Raw genomic sequence first — 21,144 nt, 5'->3', positions numbered from 1 at the left:
TCACTTCTGAGATTCAAATTCTTTTAGAAGTTATAAGTTGTTTGTACTTACTAATGAGGATTGGAGCGTTTAGCTTTTCCTAAGTTTCATCATTCATACAAAAATTCTTGGGATCAGCACTTTCAGAAAGCATTATCATTATTTGTTCTCTGTTCCTAGGAATATCTAGCCCCTATTAGTATCGCTAATATCCTCAGCATTCAAGAGGGAGTTTTGGTTTTGTTTTTACTAGACTGTAAAATTTTGAAGCTATGAACCATATTTTCCACATCTTTGTATTTTATTCTGAGCCTAGAACAGTTCTATATATGTAGTAGATGTTCAGTTAATGTTGAATAAATGAGTGAATTAATTCTAAACATGATCAGATCCTGAAAGGATGGTGAAATGCTCTAATAAAAGCCTAGGGTCAGGGAAGAAATGATAGAACTATGACATCTTCCCACGTAATTTATTTTCTTGACACCAAGAGCAAATCACAGCTTCTCTGACCCTCAAGTTAGAGTTATACTAAATATATCCAAGGTTCTTCCAGATTTGAAATTCTATGACTATAACTAAATCAGCTTTTTGTGGAATGAAGTAATGTTTTAAGGAACATGTTGTAGCTTACAGTTATATCCAAATCTGTATGAAAATGAACTAACTTCAAATATACGATAGCTGAAGGAAACTGGACTTCGGGTGGTTATCACACAATAGAATATATAGATATCAAATTGTAATGTGCACCTGAAAATTATATAATTGTATTAACCAATGTTACCCCAATAAACTTAATAAAAAAATAAATAAATAAAATTTAAGAAAAAAGAAAATGAACTAACTTATAATTATCAGATACATTTGAATCCAAAGCAAGGCTGTCAAATTCCCAAAAGAAGGGTGGCAGTTTTAATTTATTTTCTTTTTCAGAAATTTAAAACTTAATTAGACCTTGGCTAGTGCCTCTATAAGATCTAATTAATGGGGCTTGGTTTAGTAGTTGCAGAAGAATGACAGTTCTATAAAATGTACCTAAAAAGAGCACAGGTATATATAAATTATTGGTTTGAGGAACCTCAAAAAGACATTCCCAACCATTAATACCTTCCCCACATAGCTTCCTTGCTGCATAACAGATTACTACAAATTTAGCAGCCTAAAACAATATCTATCTATTATCTCTGTTTCTGTAAGTCAGAGTTTGGACACAGCATAGCTGGGTTCTCTGCTCAGGGTCAAATGGGGCTGAAATCAAGGTGTCAGAAGGGCTACATTCTCATCTGGAGTTTAGGATCCTCTTCCAAACTCATTTGGGTTCTTGGCAGAATTCCTTTCAATTGTAGGACTGACGTTCCCTCTTTTTGTTGGCTGTCACTAGGGATCACTCTCAGCAGGCCACCGCAATTCCGTCATGTGGCCCTCTCACAGGCCCTCTCACAACAGGCAACTCACTTCTTCAAAGCCCACAGGAAAATCTCTTTCTCGAGTGTGCTGAGATGGACTCTTATGTTATACACCCATAATCATGGGAGTGATTATCTCATTACCTTCTCCACATAAAGTAACCTAAATCACAGGAGTAGCATCCCTTGATGATCACAAGTTCTGCTCCCCACTCAAGGAGAGGAGATTATACAGGGTGTGTATGCCAGCGGCTGGGAATGTTGGGGACCATCTCAGAAATCAGCCCACCACACTGGCCATAATTCAGGAAATTCCCACCTTTAGATTTTCTTTGAGGATTTCTGAAAATAGGAACATTTTAACTGATTTTAAGCCATATTATCTTAAAAAAACAAAACTTTGGGCTGGAACGGAGTGTAGATATCATTTTATTTAAACCCTTACTTTATTGTTTTTAACCTCTTCATTTACACATGAAGGAAATGACTTGCTCAAATCACAGCTAGTGTGATACAAAACAGACTGGAGATTCAGGTTCACTGACTTCCATACCACCCTTCTCTTTGATACATGGCACCTGCTGCTGCTAGAAGGACCCGAAAACTTATATAGGGGACTCAGTGCTTATATGTGAAGGTAGAAATAGGGGGAAATTCACAGAAAGAATTATAGAGCATCCCCCAGACAGCCATAGCAAGAGGCAGGAGACAGGAATGTCATGAAGATATGAGAGGAAGCGGTTATGGGGAAAAAACTCCTATTTTATAAATTCTTTTAAAGTTTGTGGGAGGCAAACCCCAGTGCTCCAGTTCATCACTTCATTTTGTAAAAACATTTACATGTGAAGAGGAGTGTTGGCCAGGATTCCATTCATTTAAGACAAAGTCGTCCACTTTTTAGAGGAAATTATTCATGATGTAGACAAGGAAGCTCAAATTCTAAAAGAAATGTTTGCTTTATGAGGCACTTTCTCTTCTGAGACCTGGTTTATTTCCCCAAATTTAAAGTTGCTTAGCAATTCTGAAGATTGATTCAGACTTAATTACATTGCTTTGAATATCTATCTCAAAGCAATGTAATTAAGTCTGAATCAATATGTCTGCTTAGAAAAATTTTATAAGTGCCCCAAGGAAGAGAAAGAGAGCTACTTTAGGGATTTGCGATTAGCAATAGGAGAGAGAGGAGGGTGAGGGTAGGATAAACTGTCAGAACATCCGCATCTGTAGGAAAGTTAGGACAAAAATCAGCCAACATGACATCCTACTCAGAAAAGGATCAGAAAGGAATTACACCAACTGGGAAAATACAGCGATTTAGTATTTATCATAAGCACTGCTTCTTTGGAGACTTCAAGATTTACTAATCTTAGAAGCCTCCAAAGCTTTCATAGGACACTTATAAATGTGAAGAGTATTTAGCCTTTCATATAATGTCAGCAAACCAAATTTAAATATATTAGTTGCTCTCACTTTAGCTGTCAGAGATTCAGACTCTGTTGAAGCTGACTGAAGACCACAAAGGAAATAATTTTGTAAAGGGTGAATAAAAGATACTTCCTCCTCAAGAATGAAGTTAGAATAAATTAGGAATTGGTTAAATAATGATACATCCTGTCAATGGAATACGATGCAGCTATTTAAAGGAACTATCTATGAACTGGTGTAGAATTATTTCTAAGATATGTTGTTAAATGAGTAAAGCAAAACCACATATTTTATTTACTACCATTTTTGTGAGACGAATTGAAGAATAAATAAGTGATTTTATATCCAAAAATATTTCTGGGGAAACTGGAGATACTCGTTGCCTCTGGACAACTAGCTGGCAACTGGGGGATAAGGTGGGGAAGGAGCCTTCAGCTCTTCTGTGCCATTTGAATTTTGAAACAAGTGAATGTATTAACTAATGAAAAATAACTTTTTATAATAAAAAGAATGAAATTTTAATGAGGCTAAAAGAAAAAAGCAAGTGAATATGGTAAATTGATCTCCAAATAAGACCTGGCTTTGTTATAAAGATTTCCTTACAAGGAGACTTAACTGGCCCTTTGTAAAATCTGTCCTGATGCTCTGCCCTATCCCCTTGCACCTTCTGTTTTAACTCTCTAGTCAGGCATTAACATCTCTTCCTGCTTTGGGGACTTTGTTGAAACTGATTCCTCCACCCCCACCCCACATGGTAATACATGCACAAATCTGGAGCAGTCTGTCTCTTTAATCGTTTAGAATTCAGATTCCAAATATACCTCCTACCAAATAAAGACTATTCCACTGTAACTCATATGTATCTATTAATATGTCTGCTATTTCTCCTACATATTTCTCAATCTTAAGGGTATATACGATTTCCTCCACTAAACTGTAATCACCCTCTGGGTGTGTCAGCTGAAATCACTGACTGCCAAATAGTGCTGGTAGAAATGTTTGGCCTTTATAGACAAAATATGATGAGGATTTTTAAAGAAGCCAGATATAATACTGGATGCTGGCAATAAATCTTACTATAAATCATTTTGTACTAGATTAAGCACATAAGTTCATTGAAGCAGTCATCTGGGATGATGCTCTGAGGTTCAGAAAATCTGACTGCAGGTTTTCTCCATGGCATATAACTAAATATAGTATTTAGGAGCCGGGACCACCATCATCTCTGACAGGTGGTCAGCCTGAGCACACAGAGGGGTCAGCCTGCCTGTGGCTCCGAAGCACAGTGCAGGACAAGGAGTTGTTATCGTTTCCATTATTAGTATATTGTATTGCTCTTGGCTCCTTAAATTGCTAGTTCTCCTAAATGTTATCCCGCCCCTCAACCCTTGAATCAGGTTGAAATGTATGTGTTGCATTAGCCAAAGTATCTTGGAAGAAGATAAAAAAGAAAGGACAAGTGCTCTTTAAGGGAAAATCCTACCCCCTGTCCTCACCCTCCCCCGCCCCCCAGAGCCATCTAGGGATGGATTTAAGAAACTTAAGACATATATATCATAAGCCTTTCCAGGGCTAAAGCAGAAATATCTCCCCTTACTTAACCTTGGCAGTCACAAGCCAGCTTTTGATTCTCTCCACCGCAGTCCAGGAAGACAGGAATAATCACATGGCCACACAGCTAGAGACTGTCAGCCCAACTTGGCATATCACCTTTCCAGACACCTTTGCATTAGGAAGAGACAGGCAACTCCTAACTGGGTCACACTGTCCATAACTGTTTCTATGCATCAGAGGCAGCTGTGGGGAAAAGCTCCCAGGATGACCTTAGTTCATATGCTTTTCATTGGGTTGCAGTTTAATAAACTTTTTAAGTTGTCCCTGAAATTGTCAGTAAGTTCCAAGGGAATGCTAATGTCTTCCACTGTATAGATCTGTGGTCAAACTGTAATGCTGGTTCCTCACAACCTCCAGCTATTCGGCTATTCATTCCTGCCCACTGGCACCGAGTGCTTTTCTTTCATCTGAGCTCCTTCTCTTGTTTAGGGTGACAGATTCATGGAGAGGAATAGTATTGTCCACATAAGTGATCAAACAGATCCATTGTGTACAGGGAAAAAGATCACTGGGCTAGAGGTCAGGAGACTTAGATTCTAGACCCAGCTGTTATCAGCTAGCTTTATGACCCTGAGCAATTTATTTAACTTCTCTGGATTTCACATTCCCTCTGAGGTCTCTTCCAGTTCTAAGATTCTCTGATTCCATTGGACATTTGGGCTTTTAGGACTTTAGAATTCTCCTTTGTTCTCTTTGACTATTGTGGTAAGTAGATAGTTTTATGTAATGTAGCTTCTGACATTATAGTCACACAAACTCGGCATGTGTTTCTTTCTACTATTGAATTGTCCGGGAATGGACCATGCCAGAGAGTAAATTGGAGACCTGGCACAACTCAGATTCTGCCTGGACTTTTCAAAAAGCCAGATGGTACCACATTTTTGAGTGCCAAGTAAGCCTGCTCCTACAAATTCTTCCCTGTCCTAGTCTAATAAAAATCACCCAGTCTCATGCCCATCTATTATTGCTCAGGTGGCTGGGCCAGATTTGTTCAAAAGGAATACATGGGCCTTAGAAACTTAGGCCTTCTCCAAGGAGACTTCATGGTCCATGTGGACATTTTTCAGATTAGAAACTAGAATTCTAGCCATCAGTCAATTAGTGTCATCAAATAGGGGAGGCCCAAATTCCACTGCCAACGACTGGTCTGCTTGGGGAGGTCAACATCTGAAGGAGGACGGAGGAGCGTTGTTCTGCTTGCTGTGATTTAATTATGACTTTGTGATTGATTCAGGGATGTGGAAACAAATATGAATGAGCCAACTCTCAGTACCAGCTGTCAAGCACTTGGCTTGTAATCTGCTGTCCTCCCACTTGTCCCAAGCACTACCAGCTTGACAGCTCACCAGCTAGTTCAGTGTTTCCTCCTCTGCTGTGATTCACACCCTCAGGGTCTGAGGATCTTGTGCTGTGAAAGGGCACCCCCACTAGGCTGTTTGCTGGCTGGTAACATCCCAGTGGTTTGCGTTACAATGACTTAGCAGCCCTGGTTTTTCCTCCTATAGCATAAATGGTGTCAGAGCCCTCATGTGAGATGGAACATAATCTATAACTATGCTGTCAAGAGATGGCATTTGTAATGAGGCATTCCTGCAGGTGGCCCCAGAGGTCCCTATTTATAACCACTTAATACCGCTTTAATGGGTTTTCACTAAAAATTCTCAAGAGCTCTCACTGACATCCTTGGATATCATTTTAGTTACTGGCTTATTTAGAGGAAAGGGCCCATCTTTATGGGGAGGATAGACACTTGGAATATCAAGAGGAATTAGCAAGTAGGCACTCTGCCCTAGGAGAATGGAAGAACTGGGAAAGAGAAAAAGAGGGTAGTTATCAGTTATGACAGAAGTGTGGAGCTGATGTGAAATGCAGAAAAAGAAATGTTTAACCAAAAGCGTTCATGTTTCTCTAACACAGAACGGGCTTTGATCCACTTCTCAGGACACATTTCTGTGGTTGCAAAGGGTAATTCAGTAGGCGATCACAGTTTGAGAGCATCCAGTTTCTCTTGATCTGATTGTGTTTTTGCTGAGCAGTCTTTTGAGATGAATTGAGTTTCCTTTGTATATTTTCCAACTGAGAAGTATAATAACCAGCTGTTATCATTTCGGTTCTCCAGATAGTTACTACGTTCATTGTAAATTGGCCTTCTGATTTCTCTTCCTTCCCTGCACAGTTTAGTTACCTGGAATCAGTTCTTAACTGAGCCCGCTGCGAAAATCAAGTGTCTAGACCTACAAAGCTGTTTCTAAATTCTAAAACTTACACAGTCATATAGATTCCCCAACTACCCTTTCAGCAGTTAGCCACATCTCATAAATATCCACCACAATAGTATCTTCTGCTTTAGTCTTTTAGTTTAAGGGACATTGATTCTTCCTTCACCCTAACTCACATCTTGGGAGAAATGACAGTGTGAACAGTAACTAACCCAAAGCTGCAGGAAAAGGAAACTGACTCTTCCTATCCTCCCAAATAGCCTAGTCCCCCTCAAGCCAGAGGCTGTGAGCACTGAGGTATAGCCTAGCTTGTGGCCGATATTACCTCTCTTCTGCTTTTTGCCACTCAAGATCATCAGCTATTTCTGTTTACCTCCACCCCCATCCCCACTTCAGATTCTAGAAAACACGAATAAACTGTTTTTTGCACTACTAAGCCACTTCAGCAGTTATATTGTGACATCCCCTCATTTGAATGTGAGAAATTTAAATCTAAAGAGATCAAACAACTCCATCAGATTCACAAAGAATGTTAGTGGTGGAGCCAGGACTAGAGCTCAGGTCTTGTGACTTCATGCACAGTTTTCTACTGCATCACCTTGCTCCTCTGCATTGCCCTGGTATTTGTATCTGCTGACCTTGGGGACACTGAATATATCGAGATGACAGAGGTGAAGTGAAAGAGCAAATGCAGAAAAAATGACAAGAAATAACTGAAGTTATAGGAATGAAATAAGCAGAGAAGGCACACTGACTAGTTTAAGTTCACATTGCTTCTGCATCAGTAAAAATTCTTATCTTTCCTCCGTGTTTTACCTCACTTAAGAGTATGTCTGTAAACAATAACATAATTTGTAATGATATATGTGTATGTAATTTATAGATGTAGCTAGATCAGGAGAAATGGGAGAAAAGGCAGTGAAAATTGCCTAGTCTTTCCTGGCTTTTTTTTCCTGAGAACCCAATTCTTACATGATTGCTAATGTTTAACAGGAAATGTCAGAGAAAGAGAAAATGGCAAGAGAAAAGAGATTTTCTGCTGAGGTCTGAAAAAAGACAAACAAAAAAGCTCGCATACTTAACTAGTGAGATGGGGTCCACTGCTTATCCCAAGGGGCACAGTTGGAAAGGACAAAGTGGCTGGTGGAAAACTTGTAGGGAGGAGGGGCAAGGAGCTCATCCATGCAGGTACTTAGCTGTCAATCAGTAACCGAAGGGTGAAGCCTTAGCATCCCAAGACAAGCCTCTTTATTCCCCACCTCCAGTTCCTTTTGCTGCCTGGTTATTTCCTTGTCTTTTTGTTATCATGTTCTTTCCAGTGGGAGAGACGTACAAATAAGGAGACTATAGTTATCTCAGACATTCTTTATATTTTTTCAAGGCACACTTCTGGTAATAATTTATTAGAAAGGCCACCACTGTGTGCTCTAGACTGTTAGAATCCCATCCTCAAATATTATGTGGATTTTCACTTTTTAAATTTTTTATTATGGTAAAAGATATAACATAAAGATGCCATTTAAACTATTTTCGAGTATACAAATCAGTGTCATTAATTACATTCACAATATTGTACAACCATCACCATTATTTCTAAAACTTTTCCATCGCCCCAAACAGAGATCTATAATATCATTACCACTAACTCCCCATTCCTCCTTCTCGCAGGCTCAGGTAACCTCTTCTCTACATTCTGTCTCTATGAACTTAATATCAGCCATTCTTACTTAGTCGTATATACCTCCTAAAGCATGGCAGCAATAGAAAAGAATTGAAAACTCTATCATGACTGAGTACTTTTATCCCTCCCATTCCGAGAAAGCAAAATGACAGTTGCTCTGCTATGCAAATTTAGCCTCTTTCTTTCTTCTTTCAGTGACCATGCAGCAAGTGGCCAGAACAGTGGCTAAAGTGGAACTCTCAGACCATGTGTGTGATGTGGTGTTTGCACTCTTTGACTGCGATGGTGAGTGGAGCTCTCGGAGTCAGCTGGGAAAACTGAGCCTTACTGCCCTTGTTTCTAATGGAGCCTTGCAGACAATGAACTAGTCCCAGTGTCCTAGCCTATACTTCGTCAGCTTACCTTTTTCACATATCAAGAGCTCAGTCCTCAGTGTCATGACATTGAGAAATATAACCCCTGGTCCTGGCTTGTATTTTCTATTTTTTATTGTAATTCCAATTTGTCTATAGGTCTAAATTAATTTATGACCATAAGGATCTTAAAAATGGAAACACTTAAACTACAGTAGTGTTTTAAAAATTAAATAAACAATAAACTCAAACATAAAAGCTTAAAAAAATGGAAACAAAAATGTTGGACACAGCTTGCTGCTTAGTAGATTAGGAGCACTCAGGTATTTGAATGCCTCTTGGAAGAAAATGGTACTTCTCTCTTCACCTCCCAAAAGGCACAGTTTCAGTCATTCACATTCCATCGTAGCATTCCAGCTTACAATGGTCTATTGTGTCTGTCACCACCCTGTAGTTAGCCCATTTAAGAGATCCTCATTCTGCTCTGGCATTATTTCTCAGCTATGTTGGCCGAAATAATAATAATAATCCTAATCTACTAAGCAGCAAGCTGTGTAATAATAATAACAACATTCACAATGGAGACTCCCACTTTAATAATAATAATAATAATATTCACAATGGAGACTCACACTTCTTTCAGTGCTTACTATGAGCCAGGCACTGAGCTAAGCTGCTCATTTAATCCTCTGATGTAGGAATTGTTACTAACTACATTTTCCAGATAAGGGAGCTGAGACTCAGAGGTCGAATAATTTTCCCAGGATCACCAAGGTAGTAGATGTCAAAACCAGGATTTGAGTCAAAGCTGTGCTGCCTCCTTCCTATGTAACCTTCATTGCTTGTCCCAGGGTCAGGATTCATTGTTCATCTTCCTCCAGGAAACGAGGCTAATGGAATTCAAGAATCAGCTCAAAAGCTTCTGCCTATATGAAAGTTTTCATTTTGGTCCCAGTATAATGAATCGCTCTGGTTTTTTCATTCCTTAATTTGGTTCGGTTTGTCTGCATTATCTACTACATTACACTCTATCTCTGTGTATGTGCCTTATCTTCCCTACTAAATTGTGAGCTTTTTAAAGATGGACTTTCCTCCATAAGACCTAAGATAGTACTTCCCCCATCGGACCTTCCCCCATAAGACCTAAGATAGTACTTTGCACATAACAATCGTTGATTAACTTAAGCGATGTAAGTTATTAAGTTGAGCTTGAGTTGTTTAAATCTGCCACCTGCATCCACAGCCGAGGTCTGAATCAAAGGAAGTCCCAGGGCTAGGATAAGGAGATGGCCTCGTCCGCTAGGGGTGGCTCATTCTCTAAGCATCCCTGTCCCATATGATACCAGTAGTTAGTTATATGTGGCTATTTAAATTTAAATTAAAACTTTAAAACTCAGTTCTTTGGTCTCCCTAGCCACATTTCAAATGCTCAGTAGCCGCATGTAGCCAGCGGCTACTGCACTGAATAGCGCAGATAAAAAACATTTCTCCCATCAAAGAGAGTTCAGATGAACAGCACTGCTATAGAGATTAACTGTCCCCAGATTTTGTTTTTACTCTATCATGTTTAGGTGGTTTGAGTTTTTTCCAAAAAACATTTATTTTTATAATTTTTGAAGTCAACATCCTAGAGCTGGTCTGTGAAGTGAATATGGGAATAAAGGCAGCCAGCTTCACCATTCACCTCTTCTCCTGGGAAGGCCTGGGAAATGGTGTTTGATTTTCCAACCTTTTAGAAGCAGGCTTTGTCACTACCTACTTGAACCACCTTTAAGAAAATCATATGACACCTCTGGGGCTTATTTTCTAAATCTACAGAAAAAAAAGAAGTATATATTAAATTAAAAGGCCATTGTTATTTCTATCAGTGCAAGGTCTTAGGTCAGAATGTCAGAGGACAGAGAATTCCAAGTTTCAAACAGGCTTACTCATCACAGAATTTAGAGTTGTACTCACAGGTCTCATACATGCAGATAAATGACATTCAGTCATATACTTGGTTCAGAGGCAACAGAAGCCAGTCTGACTGGTCAGCTCTGGCCTTAGGGAAGCAGGAAATAAATTCCATGGTAGTTTAAGTGAAATGACCTCAGATTTTTTTCATCTTAAGCTTCTTTTTTTAATACAAAATATTAAGAATCTTCTTTAGAGTTTTTTGTTCTTTAGATTACATTCTTAATAAGCCATATGACTGATTACTTTTCAGGCTAGCCAGGCTACTTTTAAACTTTTTATATCGAAGTATAATATACATACAGAAAAGTGTAAATATCATATGTTAAGTGTACAGCTTAGTAATTTTATAAAACCGAACATACCTGTGTAACCACCAGAACCATCACATTACCTGGACCACGGAGGCCCCCTGGTGCTACCTTCCAGTCATTTCCTCTCCCAAGGATAGTCACTCTCCTGACTTCTAGTATCATAGATGGTTTTACCTGTTATTGTTTGCTTGTTTAATCTTGCTGTGAGGTTATCTCTGAGGCTGCCGGTGCTCTCTTCAGCCAGAAAACCTGGATCAGTTTCGGTTTTCAGGTACTCTCTAAAAAAGTAAACCATTTTTTCCCTCTTTCCACTCTTCCCAGACTGATCGTTAGTAGAGAGGTCTGTTTGCTGGTATCCTAGTACCTTAATACCATCGGTAATGGCTGCCTTTCTTTTAATCAGCAGACTTTTTACTCCTGGGCATCTAGTTAGAAGGTAACTGTCTTCTGCTGGAGTGGTTACTGTTCCATGTGACTTGAGAGGTGACCTTTCGTTAAGCCAGATGCTCTCCAAGTTTTCTTCCAGACCTGAGAGTCTGCCACTGAATAGGGTGGGACGGAAAGCCATGAGATAATGGGCTTAACCCAGGGCCAGATTGTGATCTTGGTTTTCATCATGAAAAGCTCTCACTTCTCACCTGGACCATTGCAATAGTCTCCTAACTGGCTCCCATACTTCGGTTATGCCACTCTCCAGTGCCATCCCCATATATCTAACCAGAGAAATCTATTCAAACTGGAAATCTAACTACATCTCACTCCCCTACTTCCAGTCCTTCTCTGGTGCTCCACTGCATAGAAGATAAACTGTAAACTCTTTAAAGAGAATGCAAGATCCTTGGAAACCTATCTCCTGCCCACCTCTTTAGTTTACTTGCCATGCCCCCACCTCTGTGTGTCCAGCAACACCTCACTACTTGTATTCTCCATCAGCCATGCTGCTCCCTGCCTATGCCTTTGTTTATGCTGCTATCACTACCTGGAATGCCTCCTCCATCTCACCCCTCTTTACTTGGCCAATTCCTGTTCATCCTTTGGGATCCAACTTAAGAGTCATCTCCAGAAAGCCTTTATTGATCTGTACCTGCACCACCCCCCAGCCTAGGTTAAATATGTTTCCTCTGTACCCCGTAGCATCCATTGTTTACCCATTATGGCATTTACCACACTATTGAGATAATGTATTTGTCTCTCCCACAACTTGAGAGTATTTCAAAGGACAAAGTCTTATTTATCTCTTTATTCACAACACTAGCACAAGACCCGACATATAATCTCATTCATCTTTGTCACGCTACACTAAACTGTCACTGAGTTGCATGCAGTTGGAAACATCAAGGAATGAGCAAATCAGTTCATTTTAAGCCAAGAGAATTTAAAATGGCTGTGAGAGAGCCCTGGGCTTTAGAACCCACGTTGTGTGAAGAATGGAATTTTTCTCAGTGTCTTTGTTCCAAGACCTCCTCTCATCTATCCCTGCTGTGTTTGCCTCTTCCTCTAGGCAATGGGGAGCTGAGCAATAAGGAATTTGTTTCCATCATGAAGCAACGACTGATGAGAGGCCTGGAGAAGCCCAAAGACATGGGCTTCACCCGTCTCATGCAGGCCATGTGGAAATGTGCACAAGAAACTGCCTGGGACTTCGCTTTGCCCAAACAGTAATCCTGAACGGCAAGGGGAGCCACCTCCCCCACCCAAGCACCCTGGCCCCTTTAGCAGAGCCTTGGCACAGCCTCTCCTGCTGCTCCTTCTGGAAGGAGTGTTCCCTTCCTTTTGAGAATGACCTCAGGATTCAACCAGTTTCCCCTCTCCATCCTGCCCCCGTCCCAGTGTTCTGCTAGGCTCGGATTTCTGCCCAATGATTATCCCCGTAGGTTTTCAAAAACATGAATAAGTCCTAAAAAGTCAGACTTTTGGCACCTTCAACAGCACTACCCAGTCAAGCACCCTATGGACAAAGAATGCAAGGACATTCACAGCTATCTGCCAATCCTGGGAAATACCCAGTTCCCAAGTCATTTATGCTGTGGGTTTCTATTAATAAGAATATTCCTTGCTTTTTCTCCTGCTGGTGCTTTTAAGCTACAAGCTGGGAAAACCTCTGGCAGGCAAAAGGATGTCTGTGATGAATGATAATAAGGATGACTGGGCCACTGTGCACTGGCAGGAAGCCTGGGCCAGAGGAAGGATCTGTGTCAGTCCCCAAGGAGGCTCAGAGGCCTGCTCCAGGAAGGCGATGTGCACAGTGGGAATGGAGCAAGATTTGAAAATTAAAGGAGCTGCTCACTGGCTCTGTCCGCTCCCTAAGAAGACTCCAATGCAACTCTGTGCTTAATGAGCAGCAGTGATTGAGTTCGTATTCCCTGCACGTGCCATTTTGCTCTGGGAATGTGTCTCTGAAGCTAAGCCTGGCTCGGGAGCCTGTCTGCCCTCTGTCTTAAACACTTGTAAAATATCACTTTAATTATAGCAGTTTGCAATAAACCTATACAAAGGCTCTTGTCTCCTTTATTTTAGGATCCTCTGGGGCCCTTTTCATTTCATTTCTCCACTGGGTTTCAGATCCTGCTAGCAGAAGACCTGTTTTCTTTTCACCAGAGTCTGGTTGTTCCTGTTGAAAGGCAACTTTAGGCACAAACAAGAAGTGAGGGGACTTGGAAGTTAGCGATGGCATTGTCTTAGCATAGTTCGGACAGCATTTCCTCCTGAGTCAACATACATACATAGTCCTTGATTAGTCATTGCCCATGATAAGGAACTAAGATGGAGTGGTGGAGTATATGAGAAGCATCTGGCATGGTGGACCTAAGTTTTAAGAACCACAGTAACCAGTGTTTTATATGGACTCAACTCTGCCACTAACTCAGTGTGGCCTTGAGCAAGCAAGTAATTTCCCATCTGTTTTTTCAACTGTAAAATGACAGATAGGATTGAGCTTAATGGGCTCTAAGATTTCTTCCAGGTCTAAAAGCCTCTCCTTCAGCTCTCCTCCAGAATTCCTACAGCTTCCAAACTCCTAGTGCTTCCTGCAAGGCCTGGAAGTTGGTAGAGAAGAAGGCAAAGAAGAACAGAGGCCTACGTCTTCACCTGTGGCTCTGCGAGGACAGTACCAACCCCAGCGTTTTCTCCAAAGCAACTTAACAACCTCACTTCTCACATCCTTTCTGGGAAGAGATTATCTCTCAAACGAGTTTGCCACTCACCTATCTCATCTGTCTTCCACTCTTTCCTTTCTTGAGGTATGTATTCCTGGGACCCAAGTGTAGCCTTTGCCTTGCTCATTGCCCCAGAACTGAGGCATCAGCAAAATGAGCCTTTCTTAAAACTATCCCAGAATCCCCAGATCACTGTCTTCCCAGATCTTCATTTCTCTAGCTTGAAAGAAAGGTTCACGTCATAGACTTCATGGGACATTCATTCTCCTACAAGGAGAGATCTGCTGATTGACCTGGGTTCACCGGAGCTGAAAGCCAGAGCATAGCAGGAGAGGGTACAGATCTCACCTATGACATCTTGAAACCCAGGGTCAAGGGCACCTTATCACAGGTACATGGAATTCCAACTGAACTCCATTCGCTCCTAGGAGTGCCTGAGGAAGCAGAGGTCCAAGTGCTCAAGAAGACAGGACAGCCACACTTTGGCACAATAGGGTAAATGTGCAGGTGAGAGGTACAAGTCACCCAGAAGAGGCCAGGGTCCCCCAAGGAAGTCCTTGAGCAAGGTGGCATAATGAATAGGCCAAGACGATTTTAGTAGGCAGAGTGTGGCATTTGAGAATACAAAAGGCTGACTTGTGCTTCCCTCTTTATTCAGATTGTTTCTTCTACCCAGAAAGAATAACCTTCCCCTCTTCCTTCAAGACAGCTCAAACTGTCCCCTCCTTAAGAAGCCTTCCATGAATCCTCTTCCAGACAAGACTGGTAGCCCCTCCTTTGCCTCTCAAGGATCACTTGCCCACCCATAACAACACTGGTGTAATCGATGTAATTTTTGTGAGATTGTCACCCACAAAGTTCAGACCCAAACAGTGATACAATCAAAGACACAGTTCACCACCAAAAGCTAATTTAAAAATAACTCTCAGACAATGTCAAAGTGATACTAGCACTACCTCAGTAAATTCTCCCCACAGCCCCACAGCCATTTTCTGCTTTTGTTGTTCTCTACTTTTTTAAATAACAAAAGTAACTCTTTCTCCAGTTCTAGTTCTTGGGCTTTGGAGAGGGAAGGAAACTCAGAAGGGACCCAGGCTGCTGAGCTTCCTTGACTTTGGAGTAAGCATCATCCACAAGGACAAGCAGGAAGAATATGGGAGGTTACTAAGGGAGATGGGCTTAAGAACATGCATGCTCTTTAAAAATCATTTTAATAGCTTTTAGCGCCCCACCTAGTTTTAGCTCTAGTTGGAGCACATGCACTTGAACCAAATTGGAGTCTAAGACAAAGGAGCCATCCAGACAATGACTGCTACCAGGCAGGGAAGAAGGAACAGCAGCATGGGAGCCAAGAGCCAGGTCCCCCCGCCAGAACATCCTCTCCAAACAGCTCAGAAAAGGAAGGAGGGAGCAGAGACAGAATTCAGCTTGCAGGTATCAGGTGCCACCTACTGGCAAGAAAGCTTAGCACAGCAACTCACTGGCCTGGAGCAGGGGAGGGAGGCAAGGCTGCTTGAGTCCAGTCTAGCCTCAGCTCTGCTCCTGAGAATGGGCCTCCCAGAGACCTGGGTGGAATGGGCTGGGGTGAGATGAACATCCAGAGATGGAATATAATCATAAAGAGAGACACTATGGATATGATTATAATTGAGATGAAGAAAGGAGCAATGCCACGTATTGTTCTCAGTGGATCCAGAATGGGAATTTTTACCAGCAAACAAGAGGGTATGAGTCACTCTATTCATTCTGCAACTTTTTACTGATCACCTACCATGTGCCAGGCACTCAGCAAGGTCTGCAAGGAGTTAGCATTCTAGTGAGGAAAACAGAAAAGAAGCAGTAAAGTTAAGTACAGGCTGCAACGAGAGTACTTGGAGAAGCAGAAGTGCCATCTAATATAGATTCGGGGGTTCAATGCAGGCTTGCAGAGGAAATTATTTTTTTTAATAAAAAAATACCAAGACCAGAGCGTCGAATAGGAATTAACAAAGGAGGGAAGAGTGTCCAGATAGAGGGTACTGACTGTGCAAAAGTCCAAAGGCCAAAGAGCACAGGAAACGACATTCAAGGGAGTGTCCAGCACAGACTGGGGAGTGACTTTGCAACCCAAGAATTAATTAAGATGGCAGTCATTCACAAAAAAAAAAAAAAAAAAAATTTAAAACATAACTCATAGGTTATAGAAAAATGATGGAAATTTTAAAATGCTTAGAAGTGAATATGACAATGAAACTACTAGATATTAAAACTTGTGAGACACAGTTAAAGAGACAAACTTCTTAACAATTTCCATACTTAATTACAGATGATGGGCTGATAAGCTAAGCATCTGCCTCAAGAAGCTGGAAAAAACAGATTAAAACCCAAAACAAACAAAAAAGAGCAAAAATAAGTAAATATGATTTTTAAATGCATGTAACTAAATACTAGAGCAATTTAAAAAATAATATTGGGAACAACTCGATGCTAATAAATTTGAAATGGATAGTTTCCTAGAAAATATAATTTACCAGACAGAAGAAAAAATTAAAAATCTGAATAGACTAAAACTATAATAAATCAGTAGTTAAAATCTACTTACAACAAAAAATACCAAACCCACATGGCTTTATCTGAGAGAGAAAAAAAAAGAACCAGATCCTCTAGGACCTTGTAAGCCCCAATAGAGAGTTTAGATTTTTATGTTAATGATAATTAGGAGCCATTGAAGGATTTTAAGCAGGAAAAAGACATAATGAGCTTTGCATTTTGGAATGAGGACTTTGCTTGCAATGCCAGAGACGGATTGGAGTGGGATCGAGGTTGGAGACTGCCGTAATAACCCAGTTAAGAGATGCTGGAAGCCTGGATTAGGGGGATGGCTGCAGAGGTGGAGAGTCGGAACAGATTTGGGGGATGTTTAGCTCAGCCTGAGGGAGAGGGGGAGGGTATATAAACTGGAGGATGGTAAGGGAGAGGGAACAATTAAGGGTGAAACCCAGATTTCTGTTTAGGTAACTGAGGATATAGCAGGACTCTTCAGTGGGATTGGGAAGCTGAAAGAACCAGGTTTGAAGAGAGGATGATGAGGCCATTTTTTAACATGTTGAGGTGACTGAGAGCCATCTTGGTGGAAGTATCTAGTAGGAAGTTAGACACAGGAATCTGGACCCAGGAAGGGGGTTTAGGGTGGAGATACGGTTTGGGGATCTCCTGAAAACCTGGGCTCTCCCAATTTCAAGGCCAACTAACCATGAACACAAAGTCTGAATCAGTTTCCCAACTGTAAAATACTAATACCAGCTCCATCTCTTCCCCAAGGAAAGATGGGAATAGAAATTATCAAAGTGAAAAGACTTTGACTCAAAGAACCTGTAATTGGTGGGGTATCCCTGAGACAGACAGTTTGGTAGAAAGAGCTGCACATACCCTGTACCCTTATCTTTCCAGTCTCCAGCCTCTGGCCCTCCTTAGGTGTCAAGAACTCCTTCTCCAGGGAGAAAAAGAGAGCAGAGGACTAAAATGAAGATCCAAAGATGCTATGGGGGAGTATTCATATGTTCCTTCAACAATTTATTGAAGCCAAATTGAAAATTCAATTATCTATCAGTCATTCACACTCAGGTGAATTTTCATCATCCTCATTGTGAGATTTGGGTTCTCGCTTTTTTTTTTTTTCCTCACATAGGTAAACATTCTCATGGTTCCAAAATAAAGTTTACATAAAAAGGCATACATTGGAAAGCCTCCCAATCATTCCCACAGCTGCAGAGTATTCCATTGTATACCATAATTTAGTCAATAAGGGTAGTTTCTTCCAGGAAAGATTTTGGAGCCTGGGGATCTCTGAAAGGAAGGGCTTGGTGGGTCACATGTGGAGGGAAGCGGCAAAGGCCACTGTTGGAGCCAGGGAACAAAAGAGCAAAGGACAAGATATGGAGGATACCCCACTGACTTGGCAATTCTGAAGACTTAGGAAGAAATTTATCCTTCAAGCTAGCTCAGGGAAACTCTAGATTAAGTGGGGAGAAAGAAACTTGTCTCTGGGGTTCATTTAACAAATACGTATTGAGCCCATATTAAGTATCAGGCCCTGTGCTCAGGCCACGGGGAACATGAAGGCAAGCTCTCCACTTGATTTAGCTAGAGACAGGTGTGCCGACTGTGCAGGGCTGTGAAGGTGAGTGTCCATGGAGGAGCCAGGCTTAAGTGCTATGGGAATTCAAAGCAGGAAGAGCTCTTGGAGAAGGAAGCCCTTTCCAGACTCAGACCCTGGCTCAGATGTCATCTCCCCCAGAGAGCCTTTCTAATTCTACACACACACAACCAGCAGCTCCCTCTTCTGAGCCTCCTCTGGAGCTTACGCACAGTCCCACTGTTGGACTTAGCACACTGTCCTCTAATTCGTTCAATATCTATCTCCCTTACTAGACTGTGAACACCTTCATATCAGGTTCTGTCCTTTATTCATGGCACATCTCCACATCCCTAAATCTCTGCACAGTGCCTGGCTTTCAGGATAGACATCTGACTATTAAATGAATTCTATCTCTTCACAAGGAAGATAGATTTTAAGCTGAGCCCTAAAGAACAAGTTAGACTTGGACAGATGGAAAAGATAATTAAGGAGGGCAAGCAGATATATAGGGGTGGGAGAATTGTATCTTATAGAGAAGAGGAAAGACAATAGAAGATTAAAGCATTTTAAGGTCAGACTGTGAATTCTTGATGTTCTCCAGAAGAGAGAAATCTGGAGGCTAGTAGTCACCTAATACAAAGGCAGTTTTCAGCTCTAGGAGCAAAACGAGATGCTGAGATTCAGTTGAAGATGCATTTTCCCAGTGACTTCTAGGTACCTGTAGAGGCAATTAAGGATTTCGTCTCTCTTTTTGAGCCTCATCCTACCAGAAATACCATGATTCCAGCTAGTCAGGACAGAAGTTTCCAATTTTTTCCTTATATCAATATCATGACATCTTGATTTAAAGAACTATCAAGGAGAAACTATAATTTCAGGTCATCCCTGGCATACCAGTTCCATTTCTAAACTAAATCTATAAACCAAGGACTATAATGTTTAACATGAACTGAGGAGTGTGGCTCTCTTCCTGGCCTTTGGATTGAGAAGGACCTATAAAAAGTCAAATAGCCCCAGGACAAAAAACAACATACCCAGTTTGACTAAGATCTATAAGAAAGATAGAGAGTGATAACATGGAGGCTGGTTAGACCAGCATTCAGGCTCAAGCTTGTAATCTCTTCGGAAACAACAGAACCTTTCTGAATTGAAATAGTTCAGAGACCCAGCTCAGCAGCAGAGGGGAGGGAAGAAGAATGAGAAAACAGGCATAAAGAGGTCCCACTACATACACACTCAGCCCACCTATCCAGATCTTTAGTGTTCCAGGTGCTGCCAACCAAGCCAAATTACTAACTACAGACATAAAATTTAAATAAGATTTTGTTATTTGTGTGCACTGGGGGAAATGAGAGGAGGGGTCACCAGCCAGTAGCTGGGCAATCACAGTCCAATTCCTTAACAAAATTACACACCTTTCACACATGTGTACCTTCTTCACAAAGTGAATTACCTGTTATCAGATGGATAAGAGGGGCCTTATGATACTCAGAAAATAGAAGAGGAGACTTCATGATACTTAGCAGTATAGACGAAAAAGGGGCACTTTAATACATCTAACTGAAAGTAATCTCATAGGGGGAATCTGATCATAAATTCCTAACTGGGCAGGTCATGCTGGTTAGTCATGCCTCTGGCCTATAACTTCTCTAGTAAAAGTTATCTTTGCCCTGTCCATTGTTTTTGTGCATCTTGGTTAACACACCTTTGAAATGCCTCTTTTTCAGACCCCTGGAAAGCTAACACCCTTAAGAGAGCACAAAATTTTGTTAACTATCCTGTAATCCAATCCCTGCCTTGCTTTCTCCCATCTTCATGTAATCATCCTATGTTCCCTCTTAAATTCCAAATGTATAAAAGAAACTACAAAACTGTCATTTCCCAGAGCACTTGAGATCTTGCTTCCCAGCAATATTGTCAGTTGGGCTCAAATAAACTCTCCTAAAAATTCTCTGCAGGTTTGGACATTTCTTACATTAACAGCAGGAGAGAGGAAGGTGGATGCTGCAGTCCTAGGTCAACAAACCTCAGAGAGGCTATTTGAAAGGAATCCGGTGTTTATCTATTAACAGATATTAAGGACCTATCAATTTGTGAAGACCTTAACCTTATCTAAGTGTGGGGCTCTTTTATTAAGGAGGGGCTGATGTCTTCATCACCAGGATACTCTGTATCGGGCCAAGTTGGAGTCATAAGAGTTTGCACTGGGAAAGGAATAGTGGGAATGGAAAGAAAGGCTGGATGTAAAGAAATTTCCAGAGAGTGAGCACAGCCTTGCTTCTTACTACACTGAGAATATAAATGCTTCTTGAAAAGAATTACCTCATGTTCCCACTTCTGAATTTACCAGCGGCCTGCAGTGTACTCAGCTACACTCTCTCCCCTCCTGAAAATCAGTAAGTTGTCTATGCACCTATCTAAGGCCATCTCCTCACTTGTGCCCCAGATCCCACTTCTTCTATTCCTGTAATTGTCTTCTGTCTTTCCTATATTACCAAAATTTCTTTCCCACTTAAGTAATTCATATCATAGAGTGCTATAATATATCTCATCTAAAAACAAGAACAAAACTTCCCCACATTCCTCTCCACTACCAATCAGTTTCTCTCTCACCCTTACTCTCTTGAATCCATTCCTGTACAGTTTTCACCTCTACCATCCACTGAAAGAAATCTTGTCAAGGTCAAGATTTCTAGCACTTATCACTGACTTCCATATTGTCAAACTCAATGGTCACTTCTCAGTCCTCATATTGCTTGGCCTCTCCGCATGGTTTGCCAAAGTTAGACCCCTCCCTCCCTCTTAAACAGTTGTTTCCTTTCTGAAATAACTAATTGTATTACGTGAAGGAGCCGCTGCTTCATTTTCTTTTCCCGGATTCTTTCCAGACCTCTAAACAGTGGCTGTCACAAGGCTCAGTAATCA

The 21,144-nt window shown here is 41.1% G+C and overlaps 1 protein-coding gene across 6 annotated transcripts in view; it reads left to right on the top strand.

Annotated features, from left to right (window-relative positions):
- MICU1 (mitochondrial calcium uptake 1) overlaps positions 1-13,444 on the top strand; it is a 177,588-nt gene extending 164,144 nt beyond the window's left edge. For 3 of the 6 annotated variants that reach the window (XM_039872079.1, XM_039872080.1, XM_039872077.1), the window contains 2 exons: positions 8,523-8,612; positions 12,449-12,703. In XM_039872079.1, the coding sequence (XP_039728013.1) occupies positions 8,523-8,612; positions 12,449-12,609 (251 nt within the window). In that variant the 3' untranslated portion in view covers positions 12,610-12,703. Of the gene's footprint in view, positions 1-8,522; positions 8,613-12,448 lie in introns of all 6 variants that reach the window. The other 3 variants (XM_039872081.1, XM_039872082.1, XM_039872078.1) reach the window with 2 other exon arrangements.
- The last annotated feature ends 7,700 nt before the right edge of the window (positions 13,445-21,144 follow it).

The sequence above is a fragment of the Pteropus medius genome, unplaced genomic scaffold (assembly GCF_902729225.1).
Source record: "Pteropus medius unplaced genomic scaffold, Ma_sr-lr_union100, whole genome shotgun sequence".
Lineage (NCBI taxonomy): Eukaryota > Metazoa > Chordata > Mammalia > Chiroptera > Pteropodidae > Pteropus > Pteropus medius.
The sequence above is the reverse complement of the archived record's forward strand: the minus strand, read 5'-3'. Positions and strand labels throughout refer to the sequence as shown.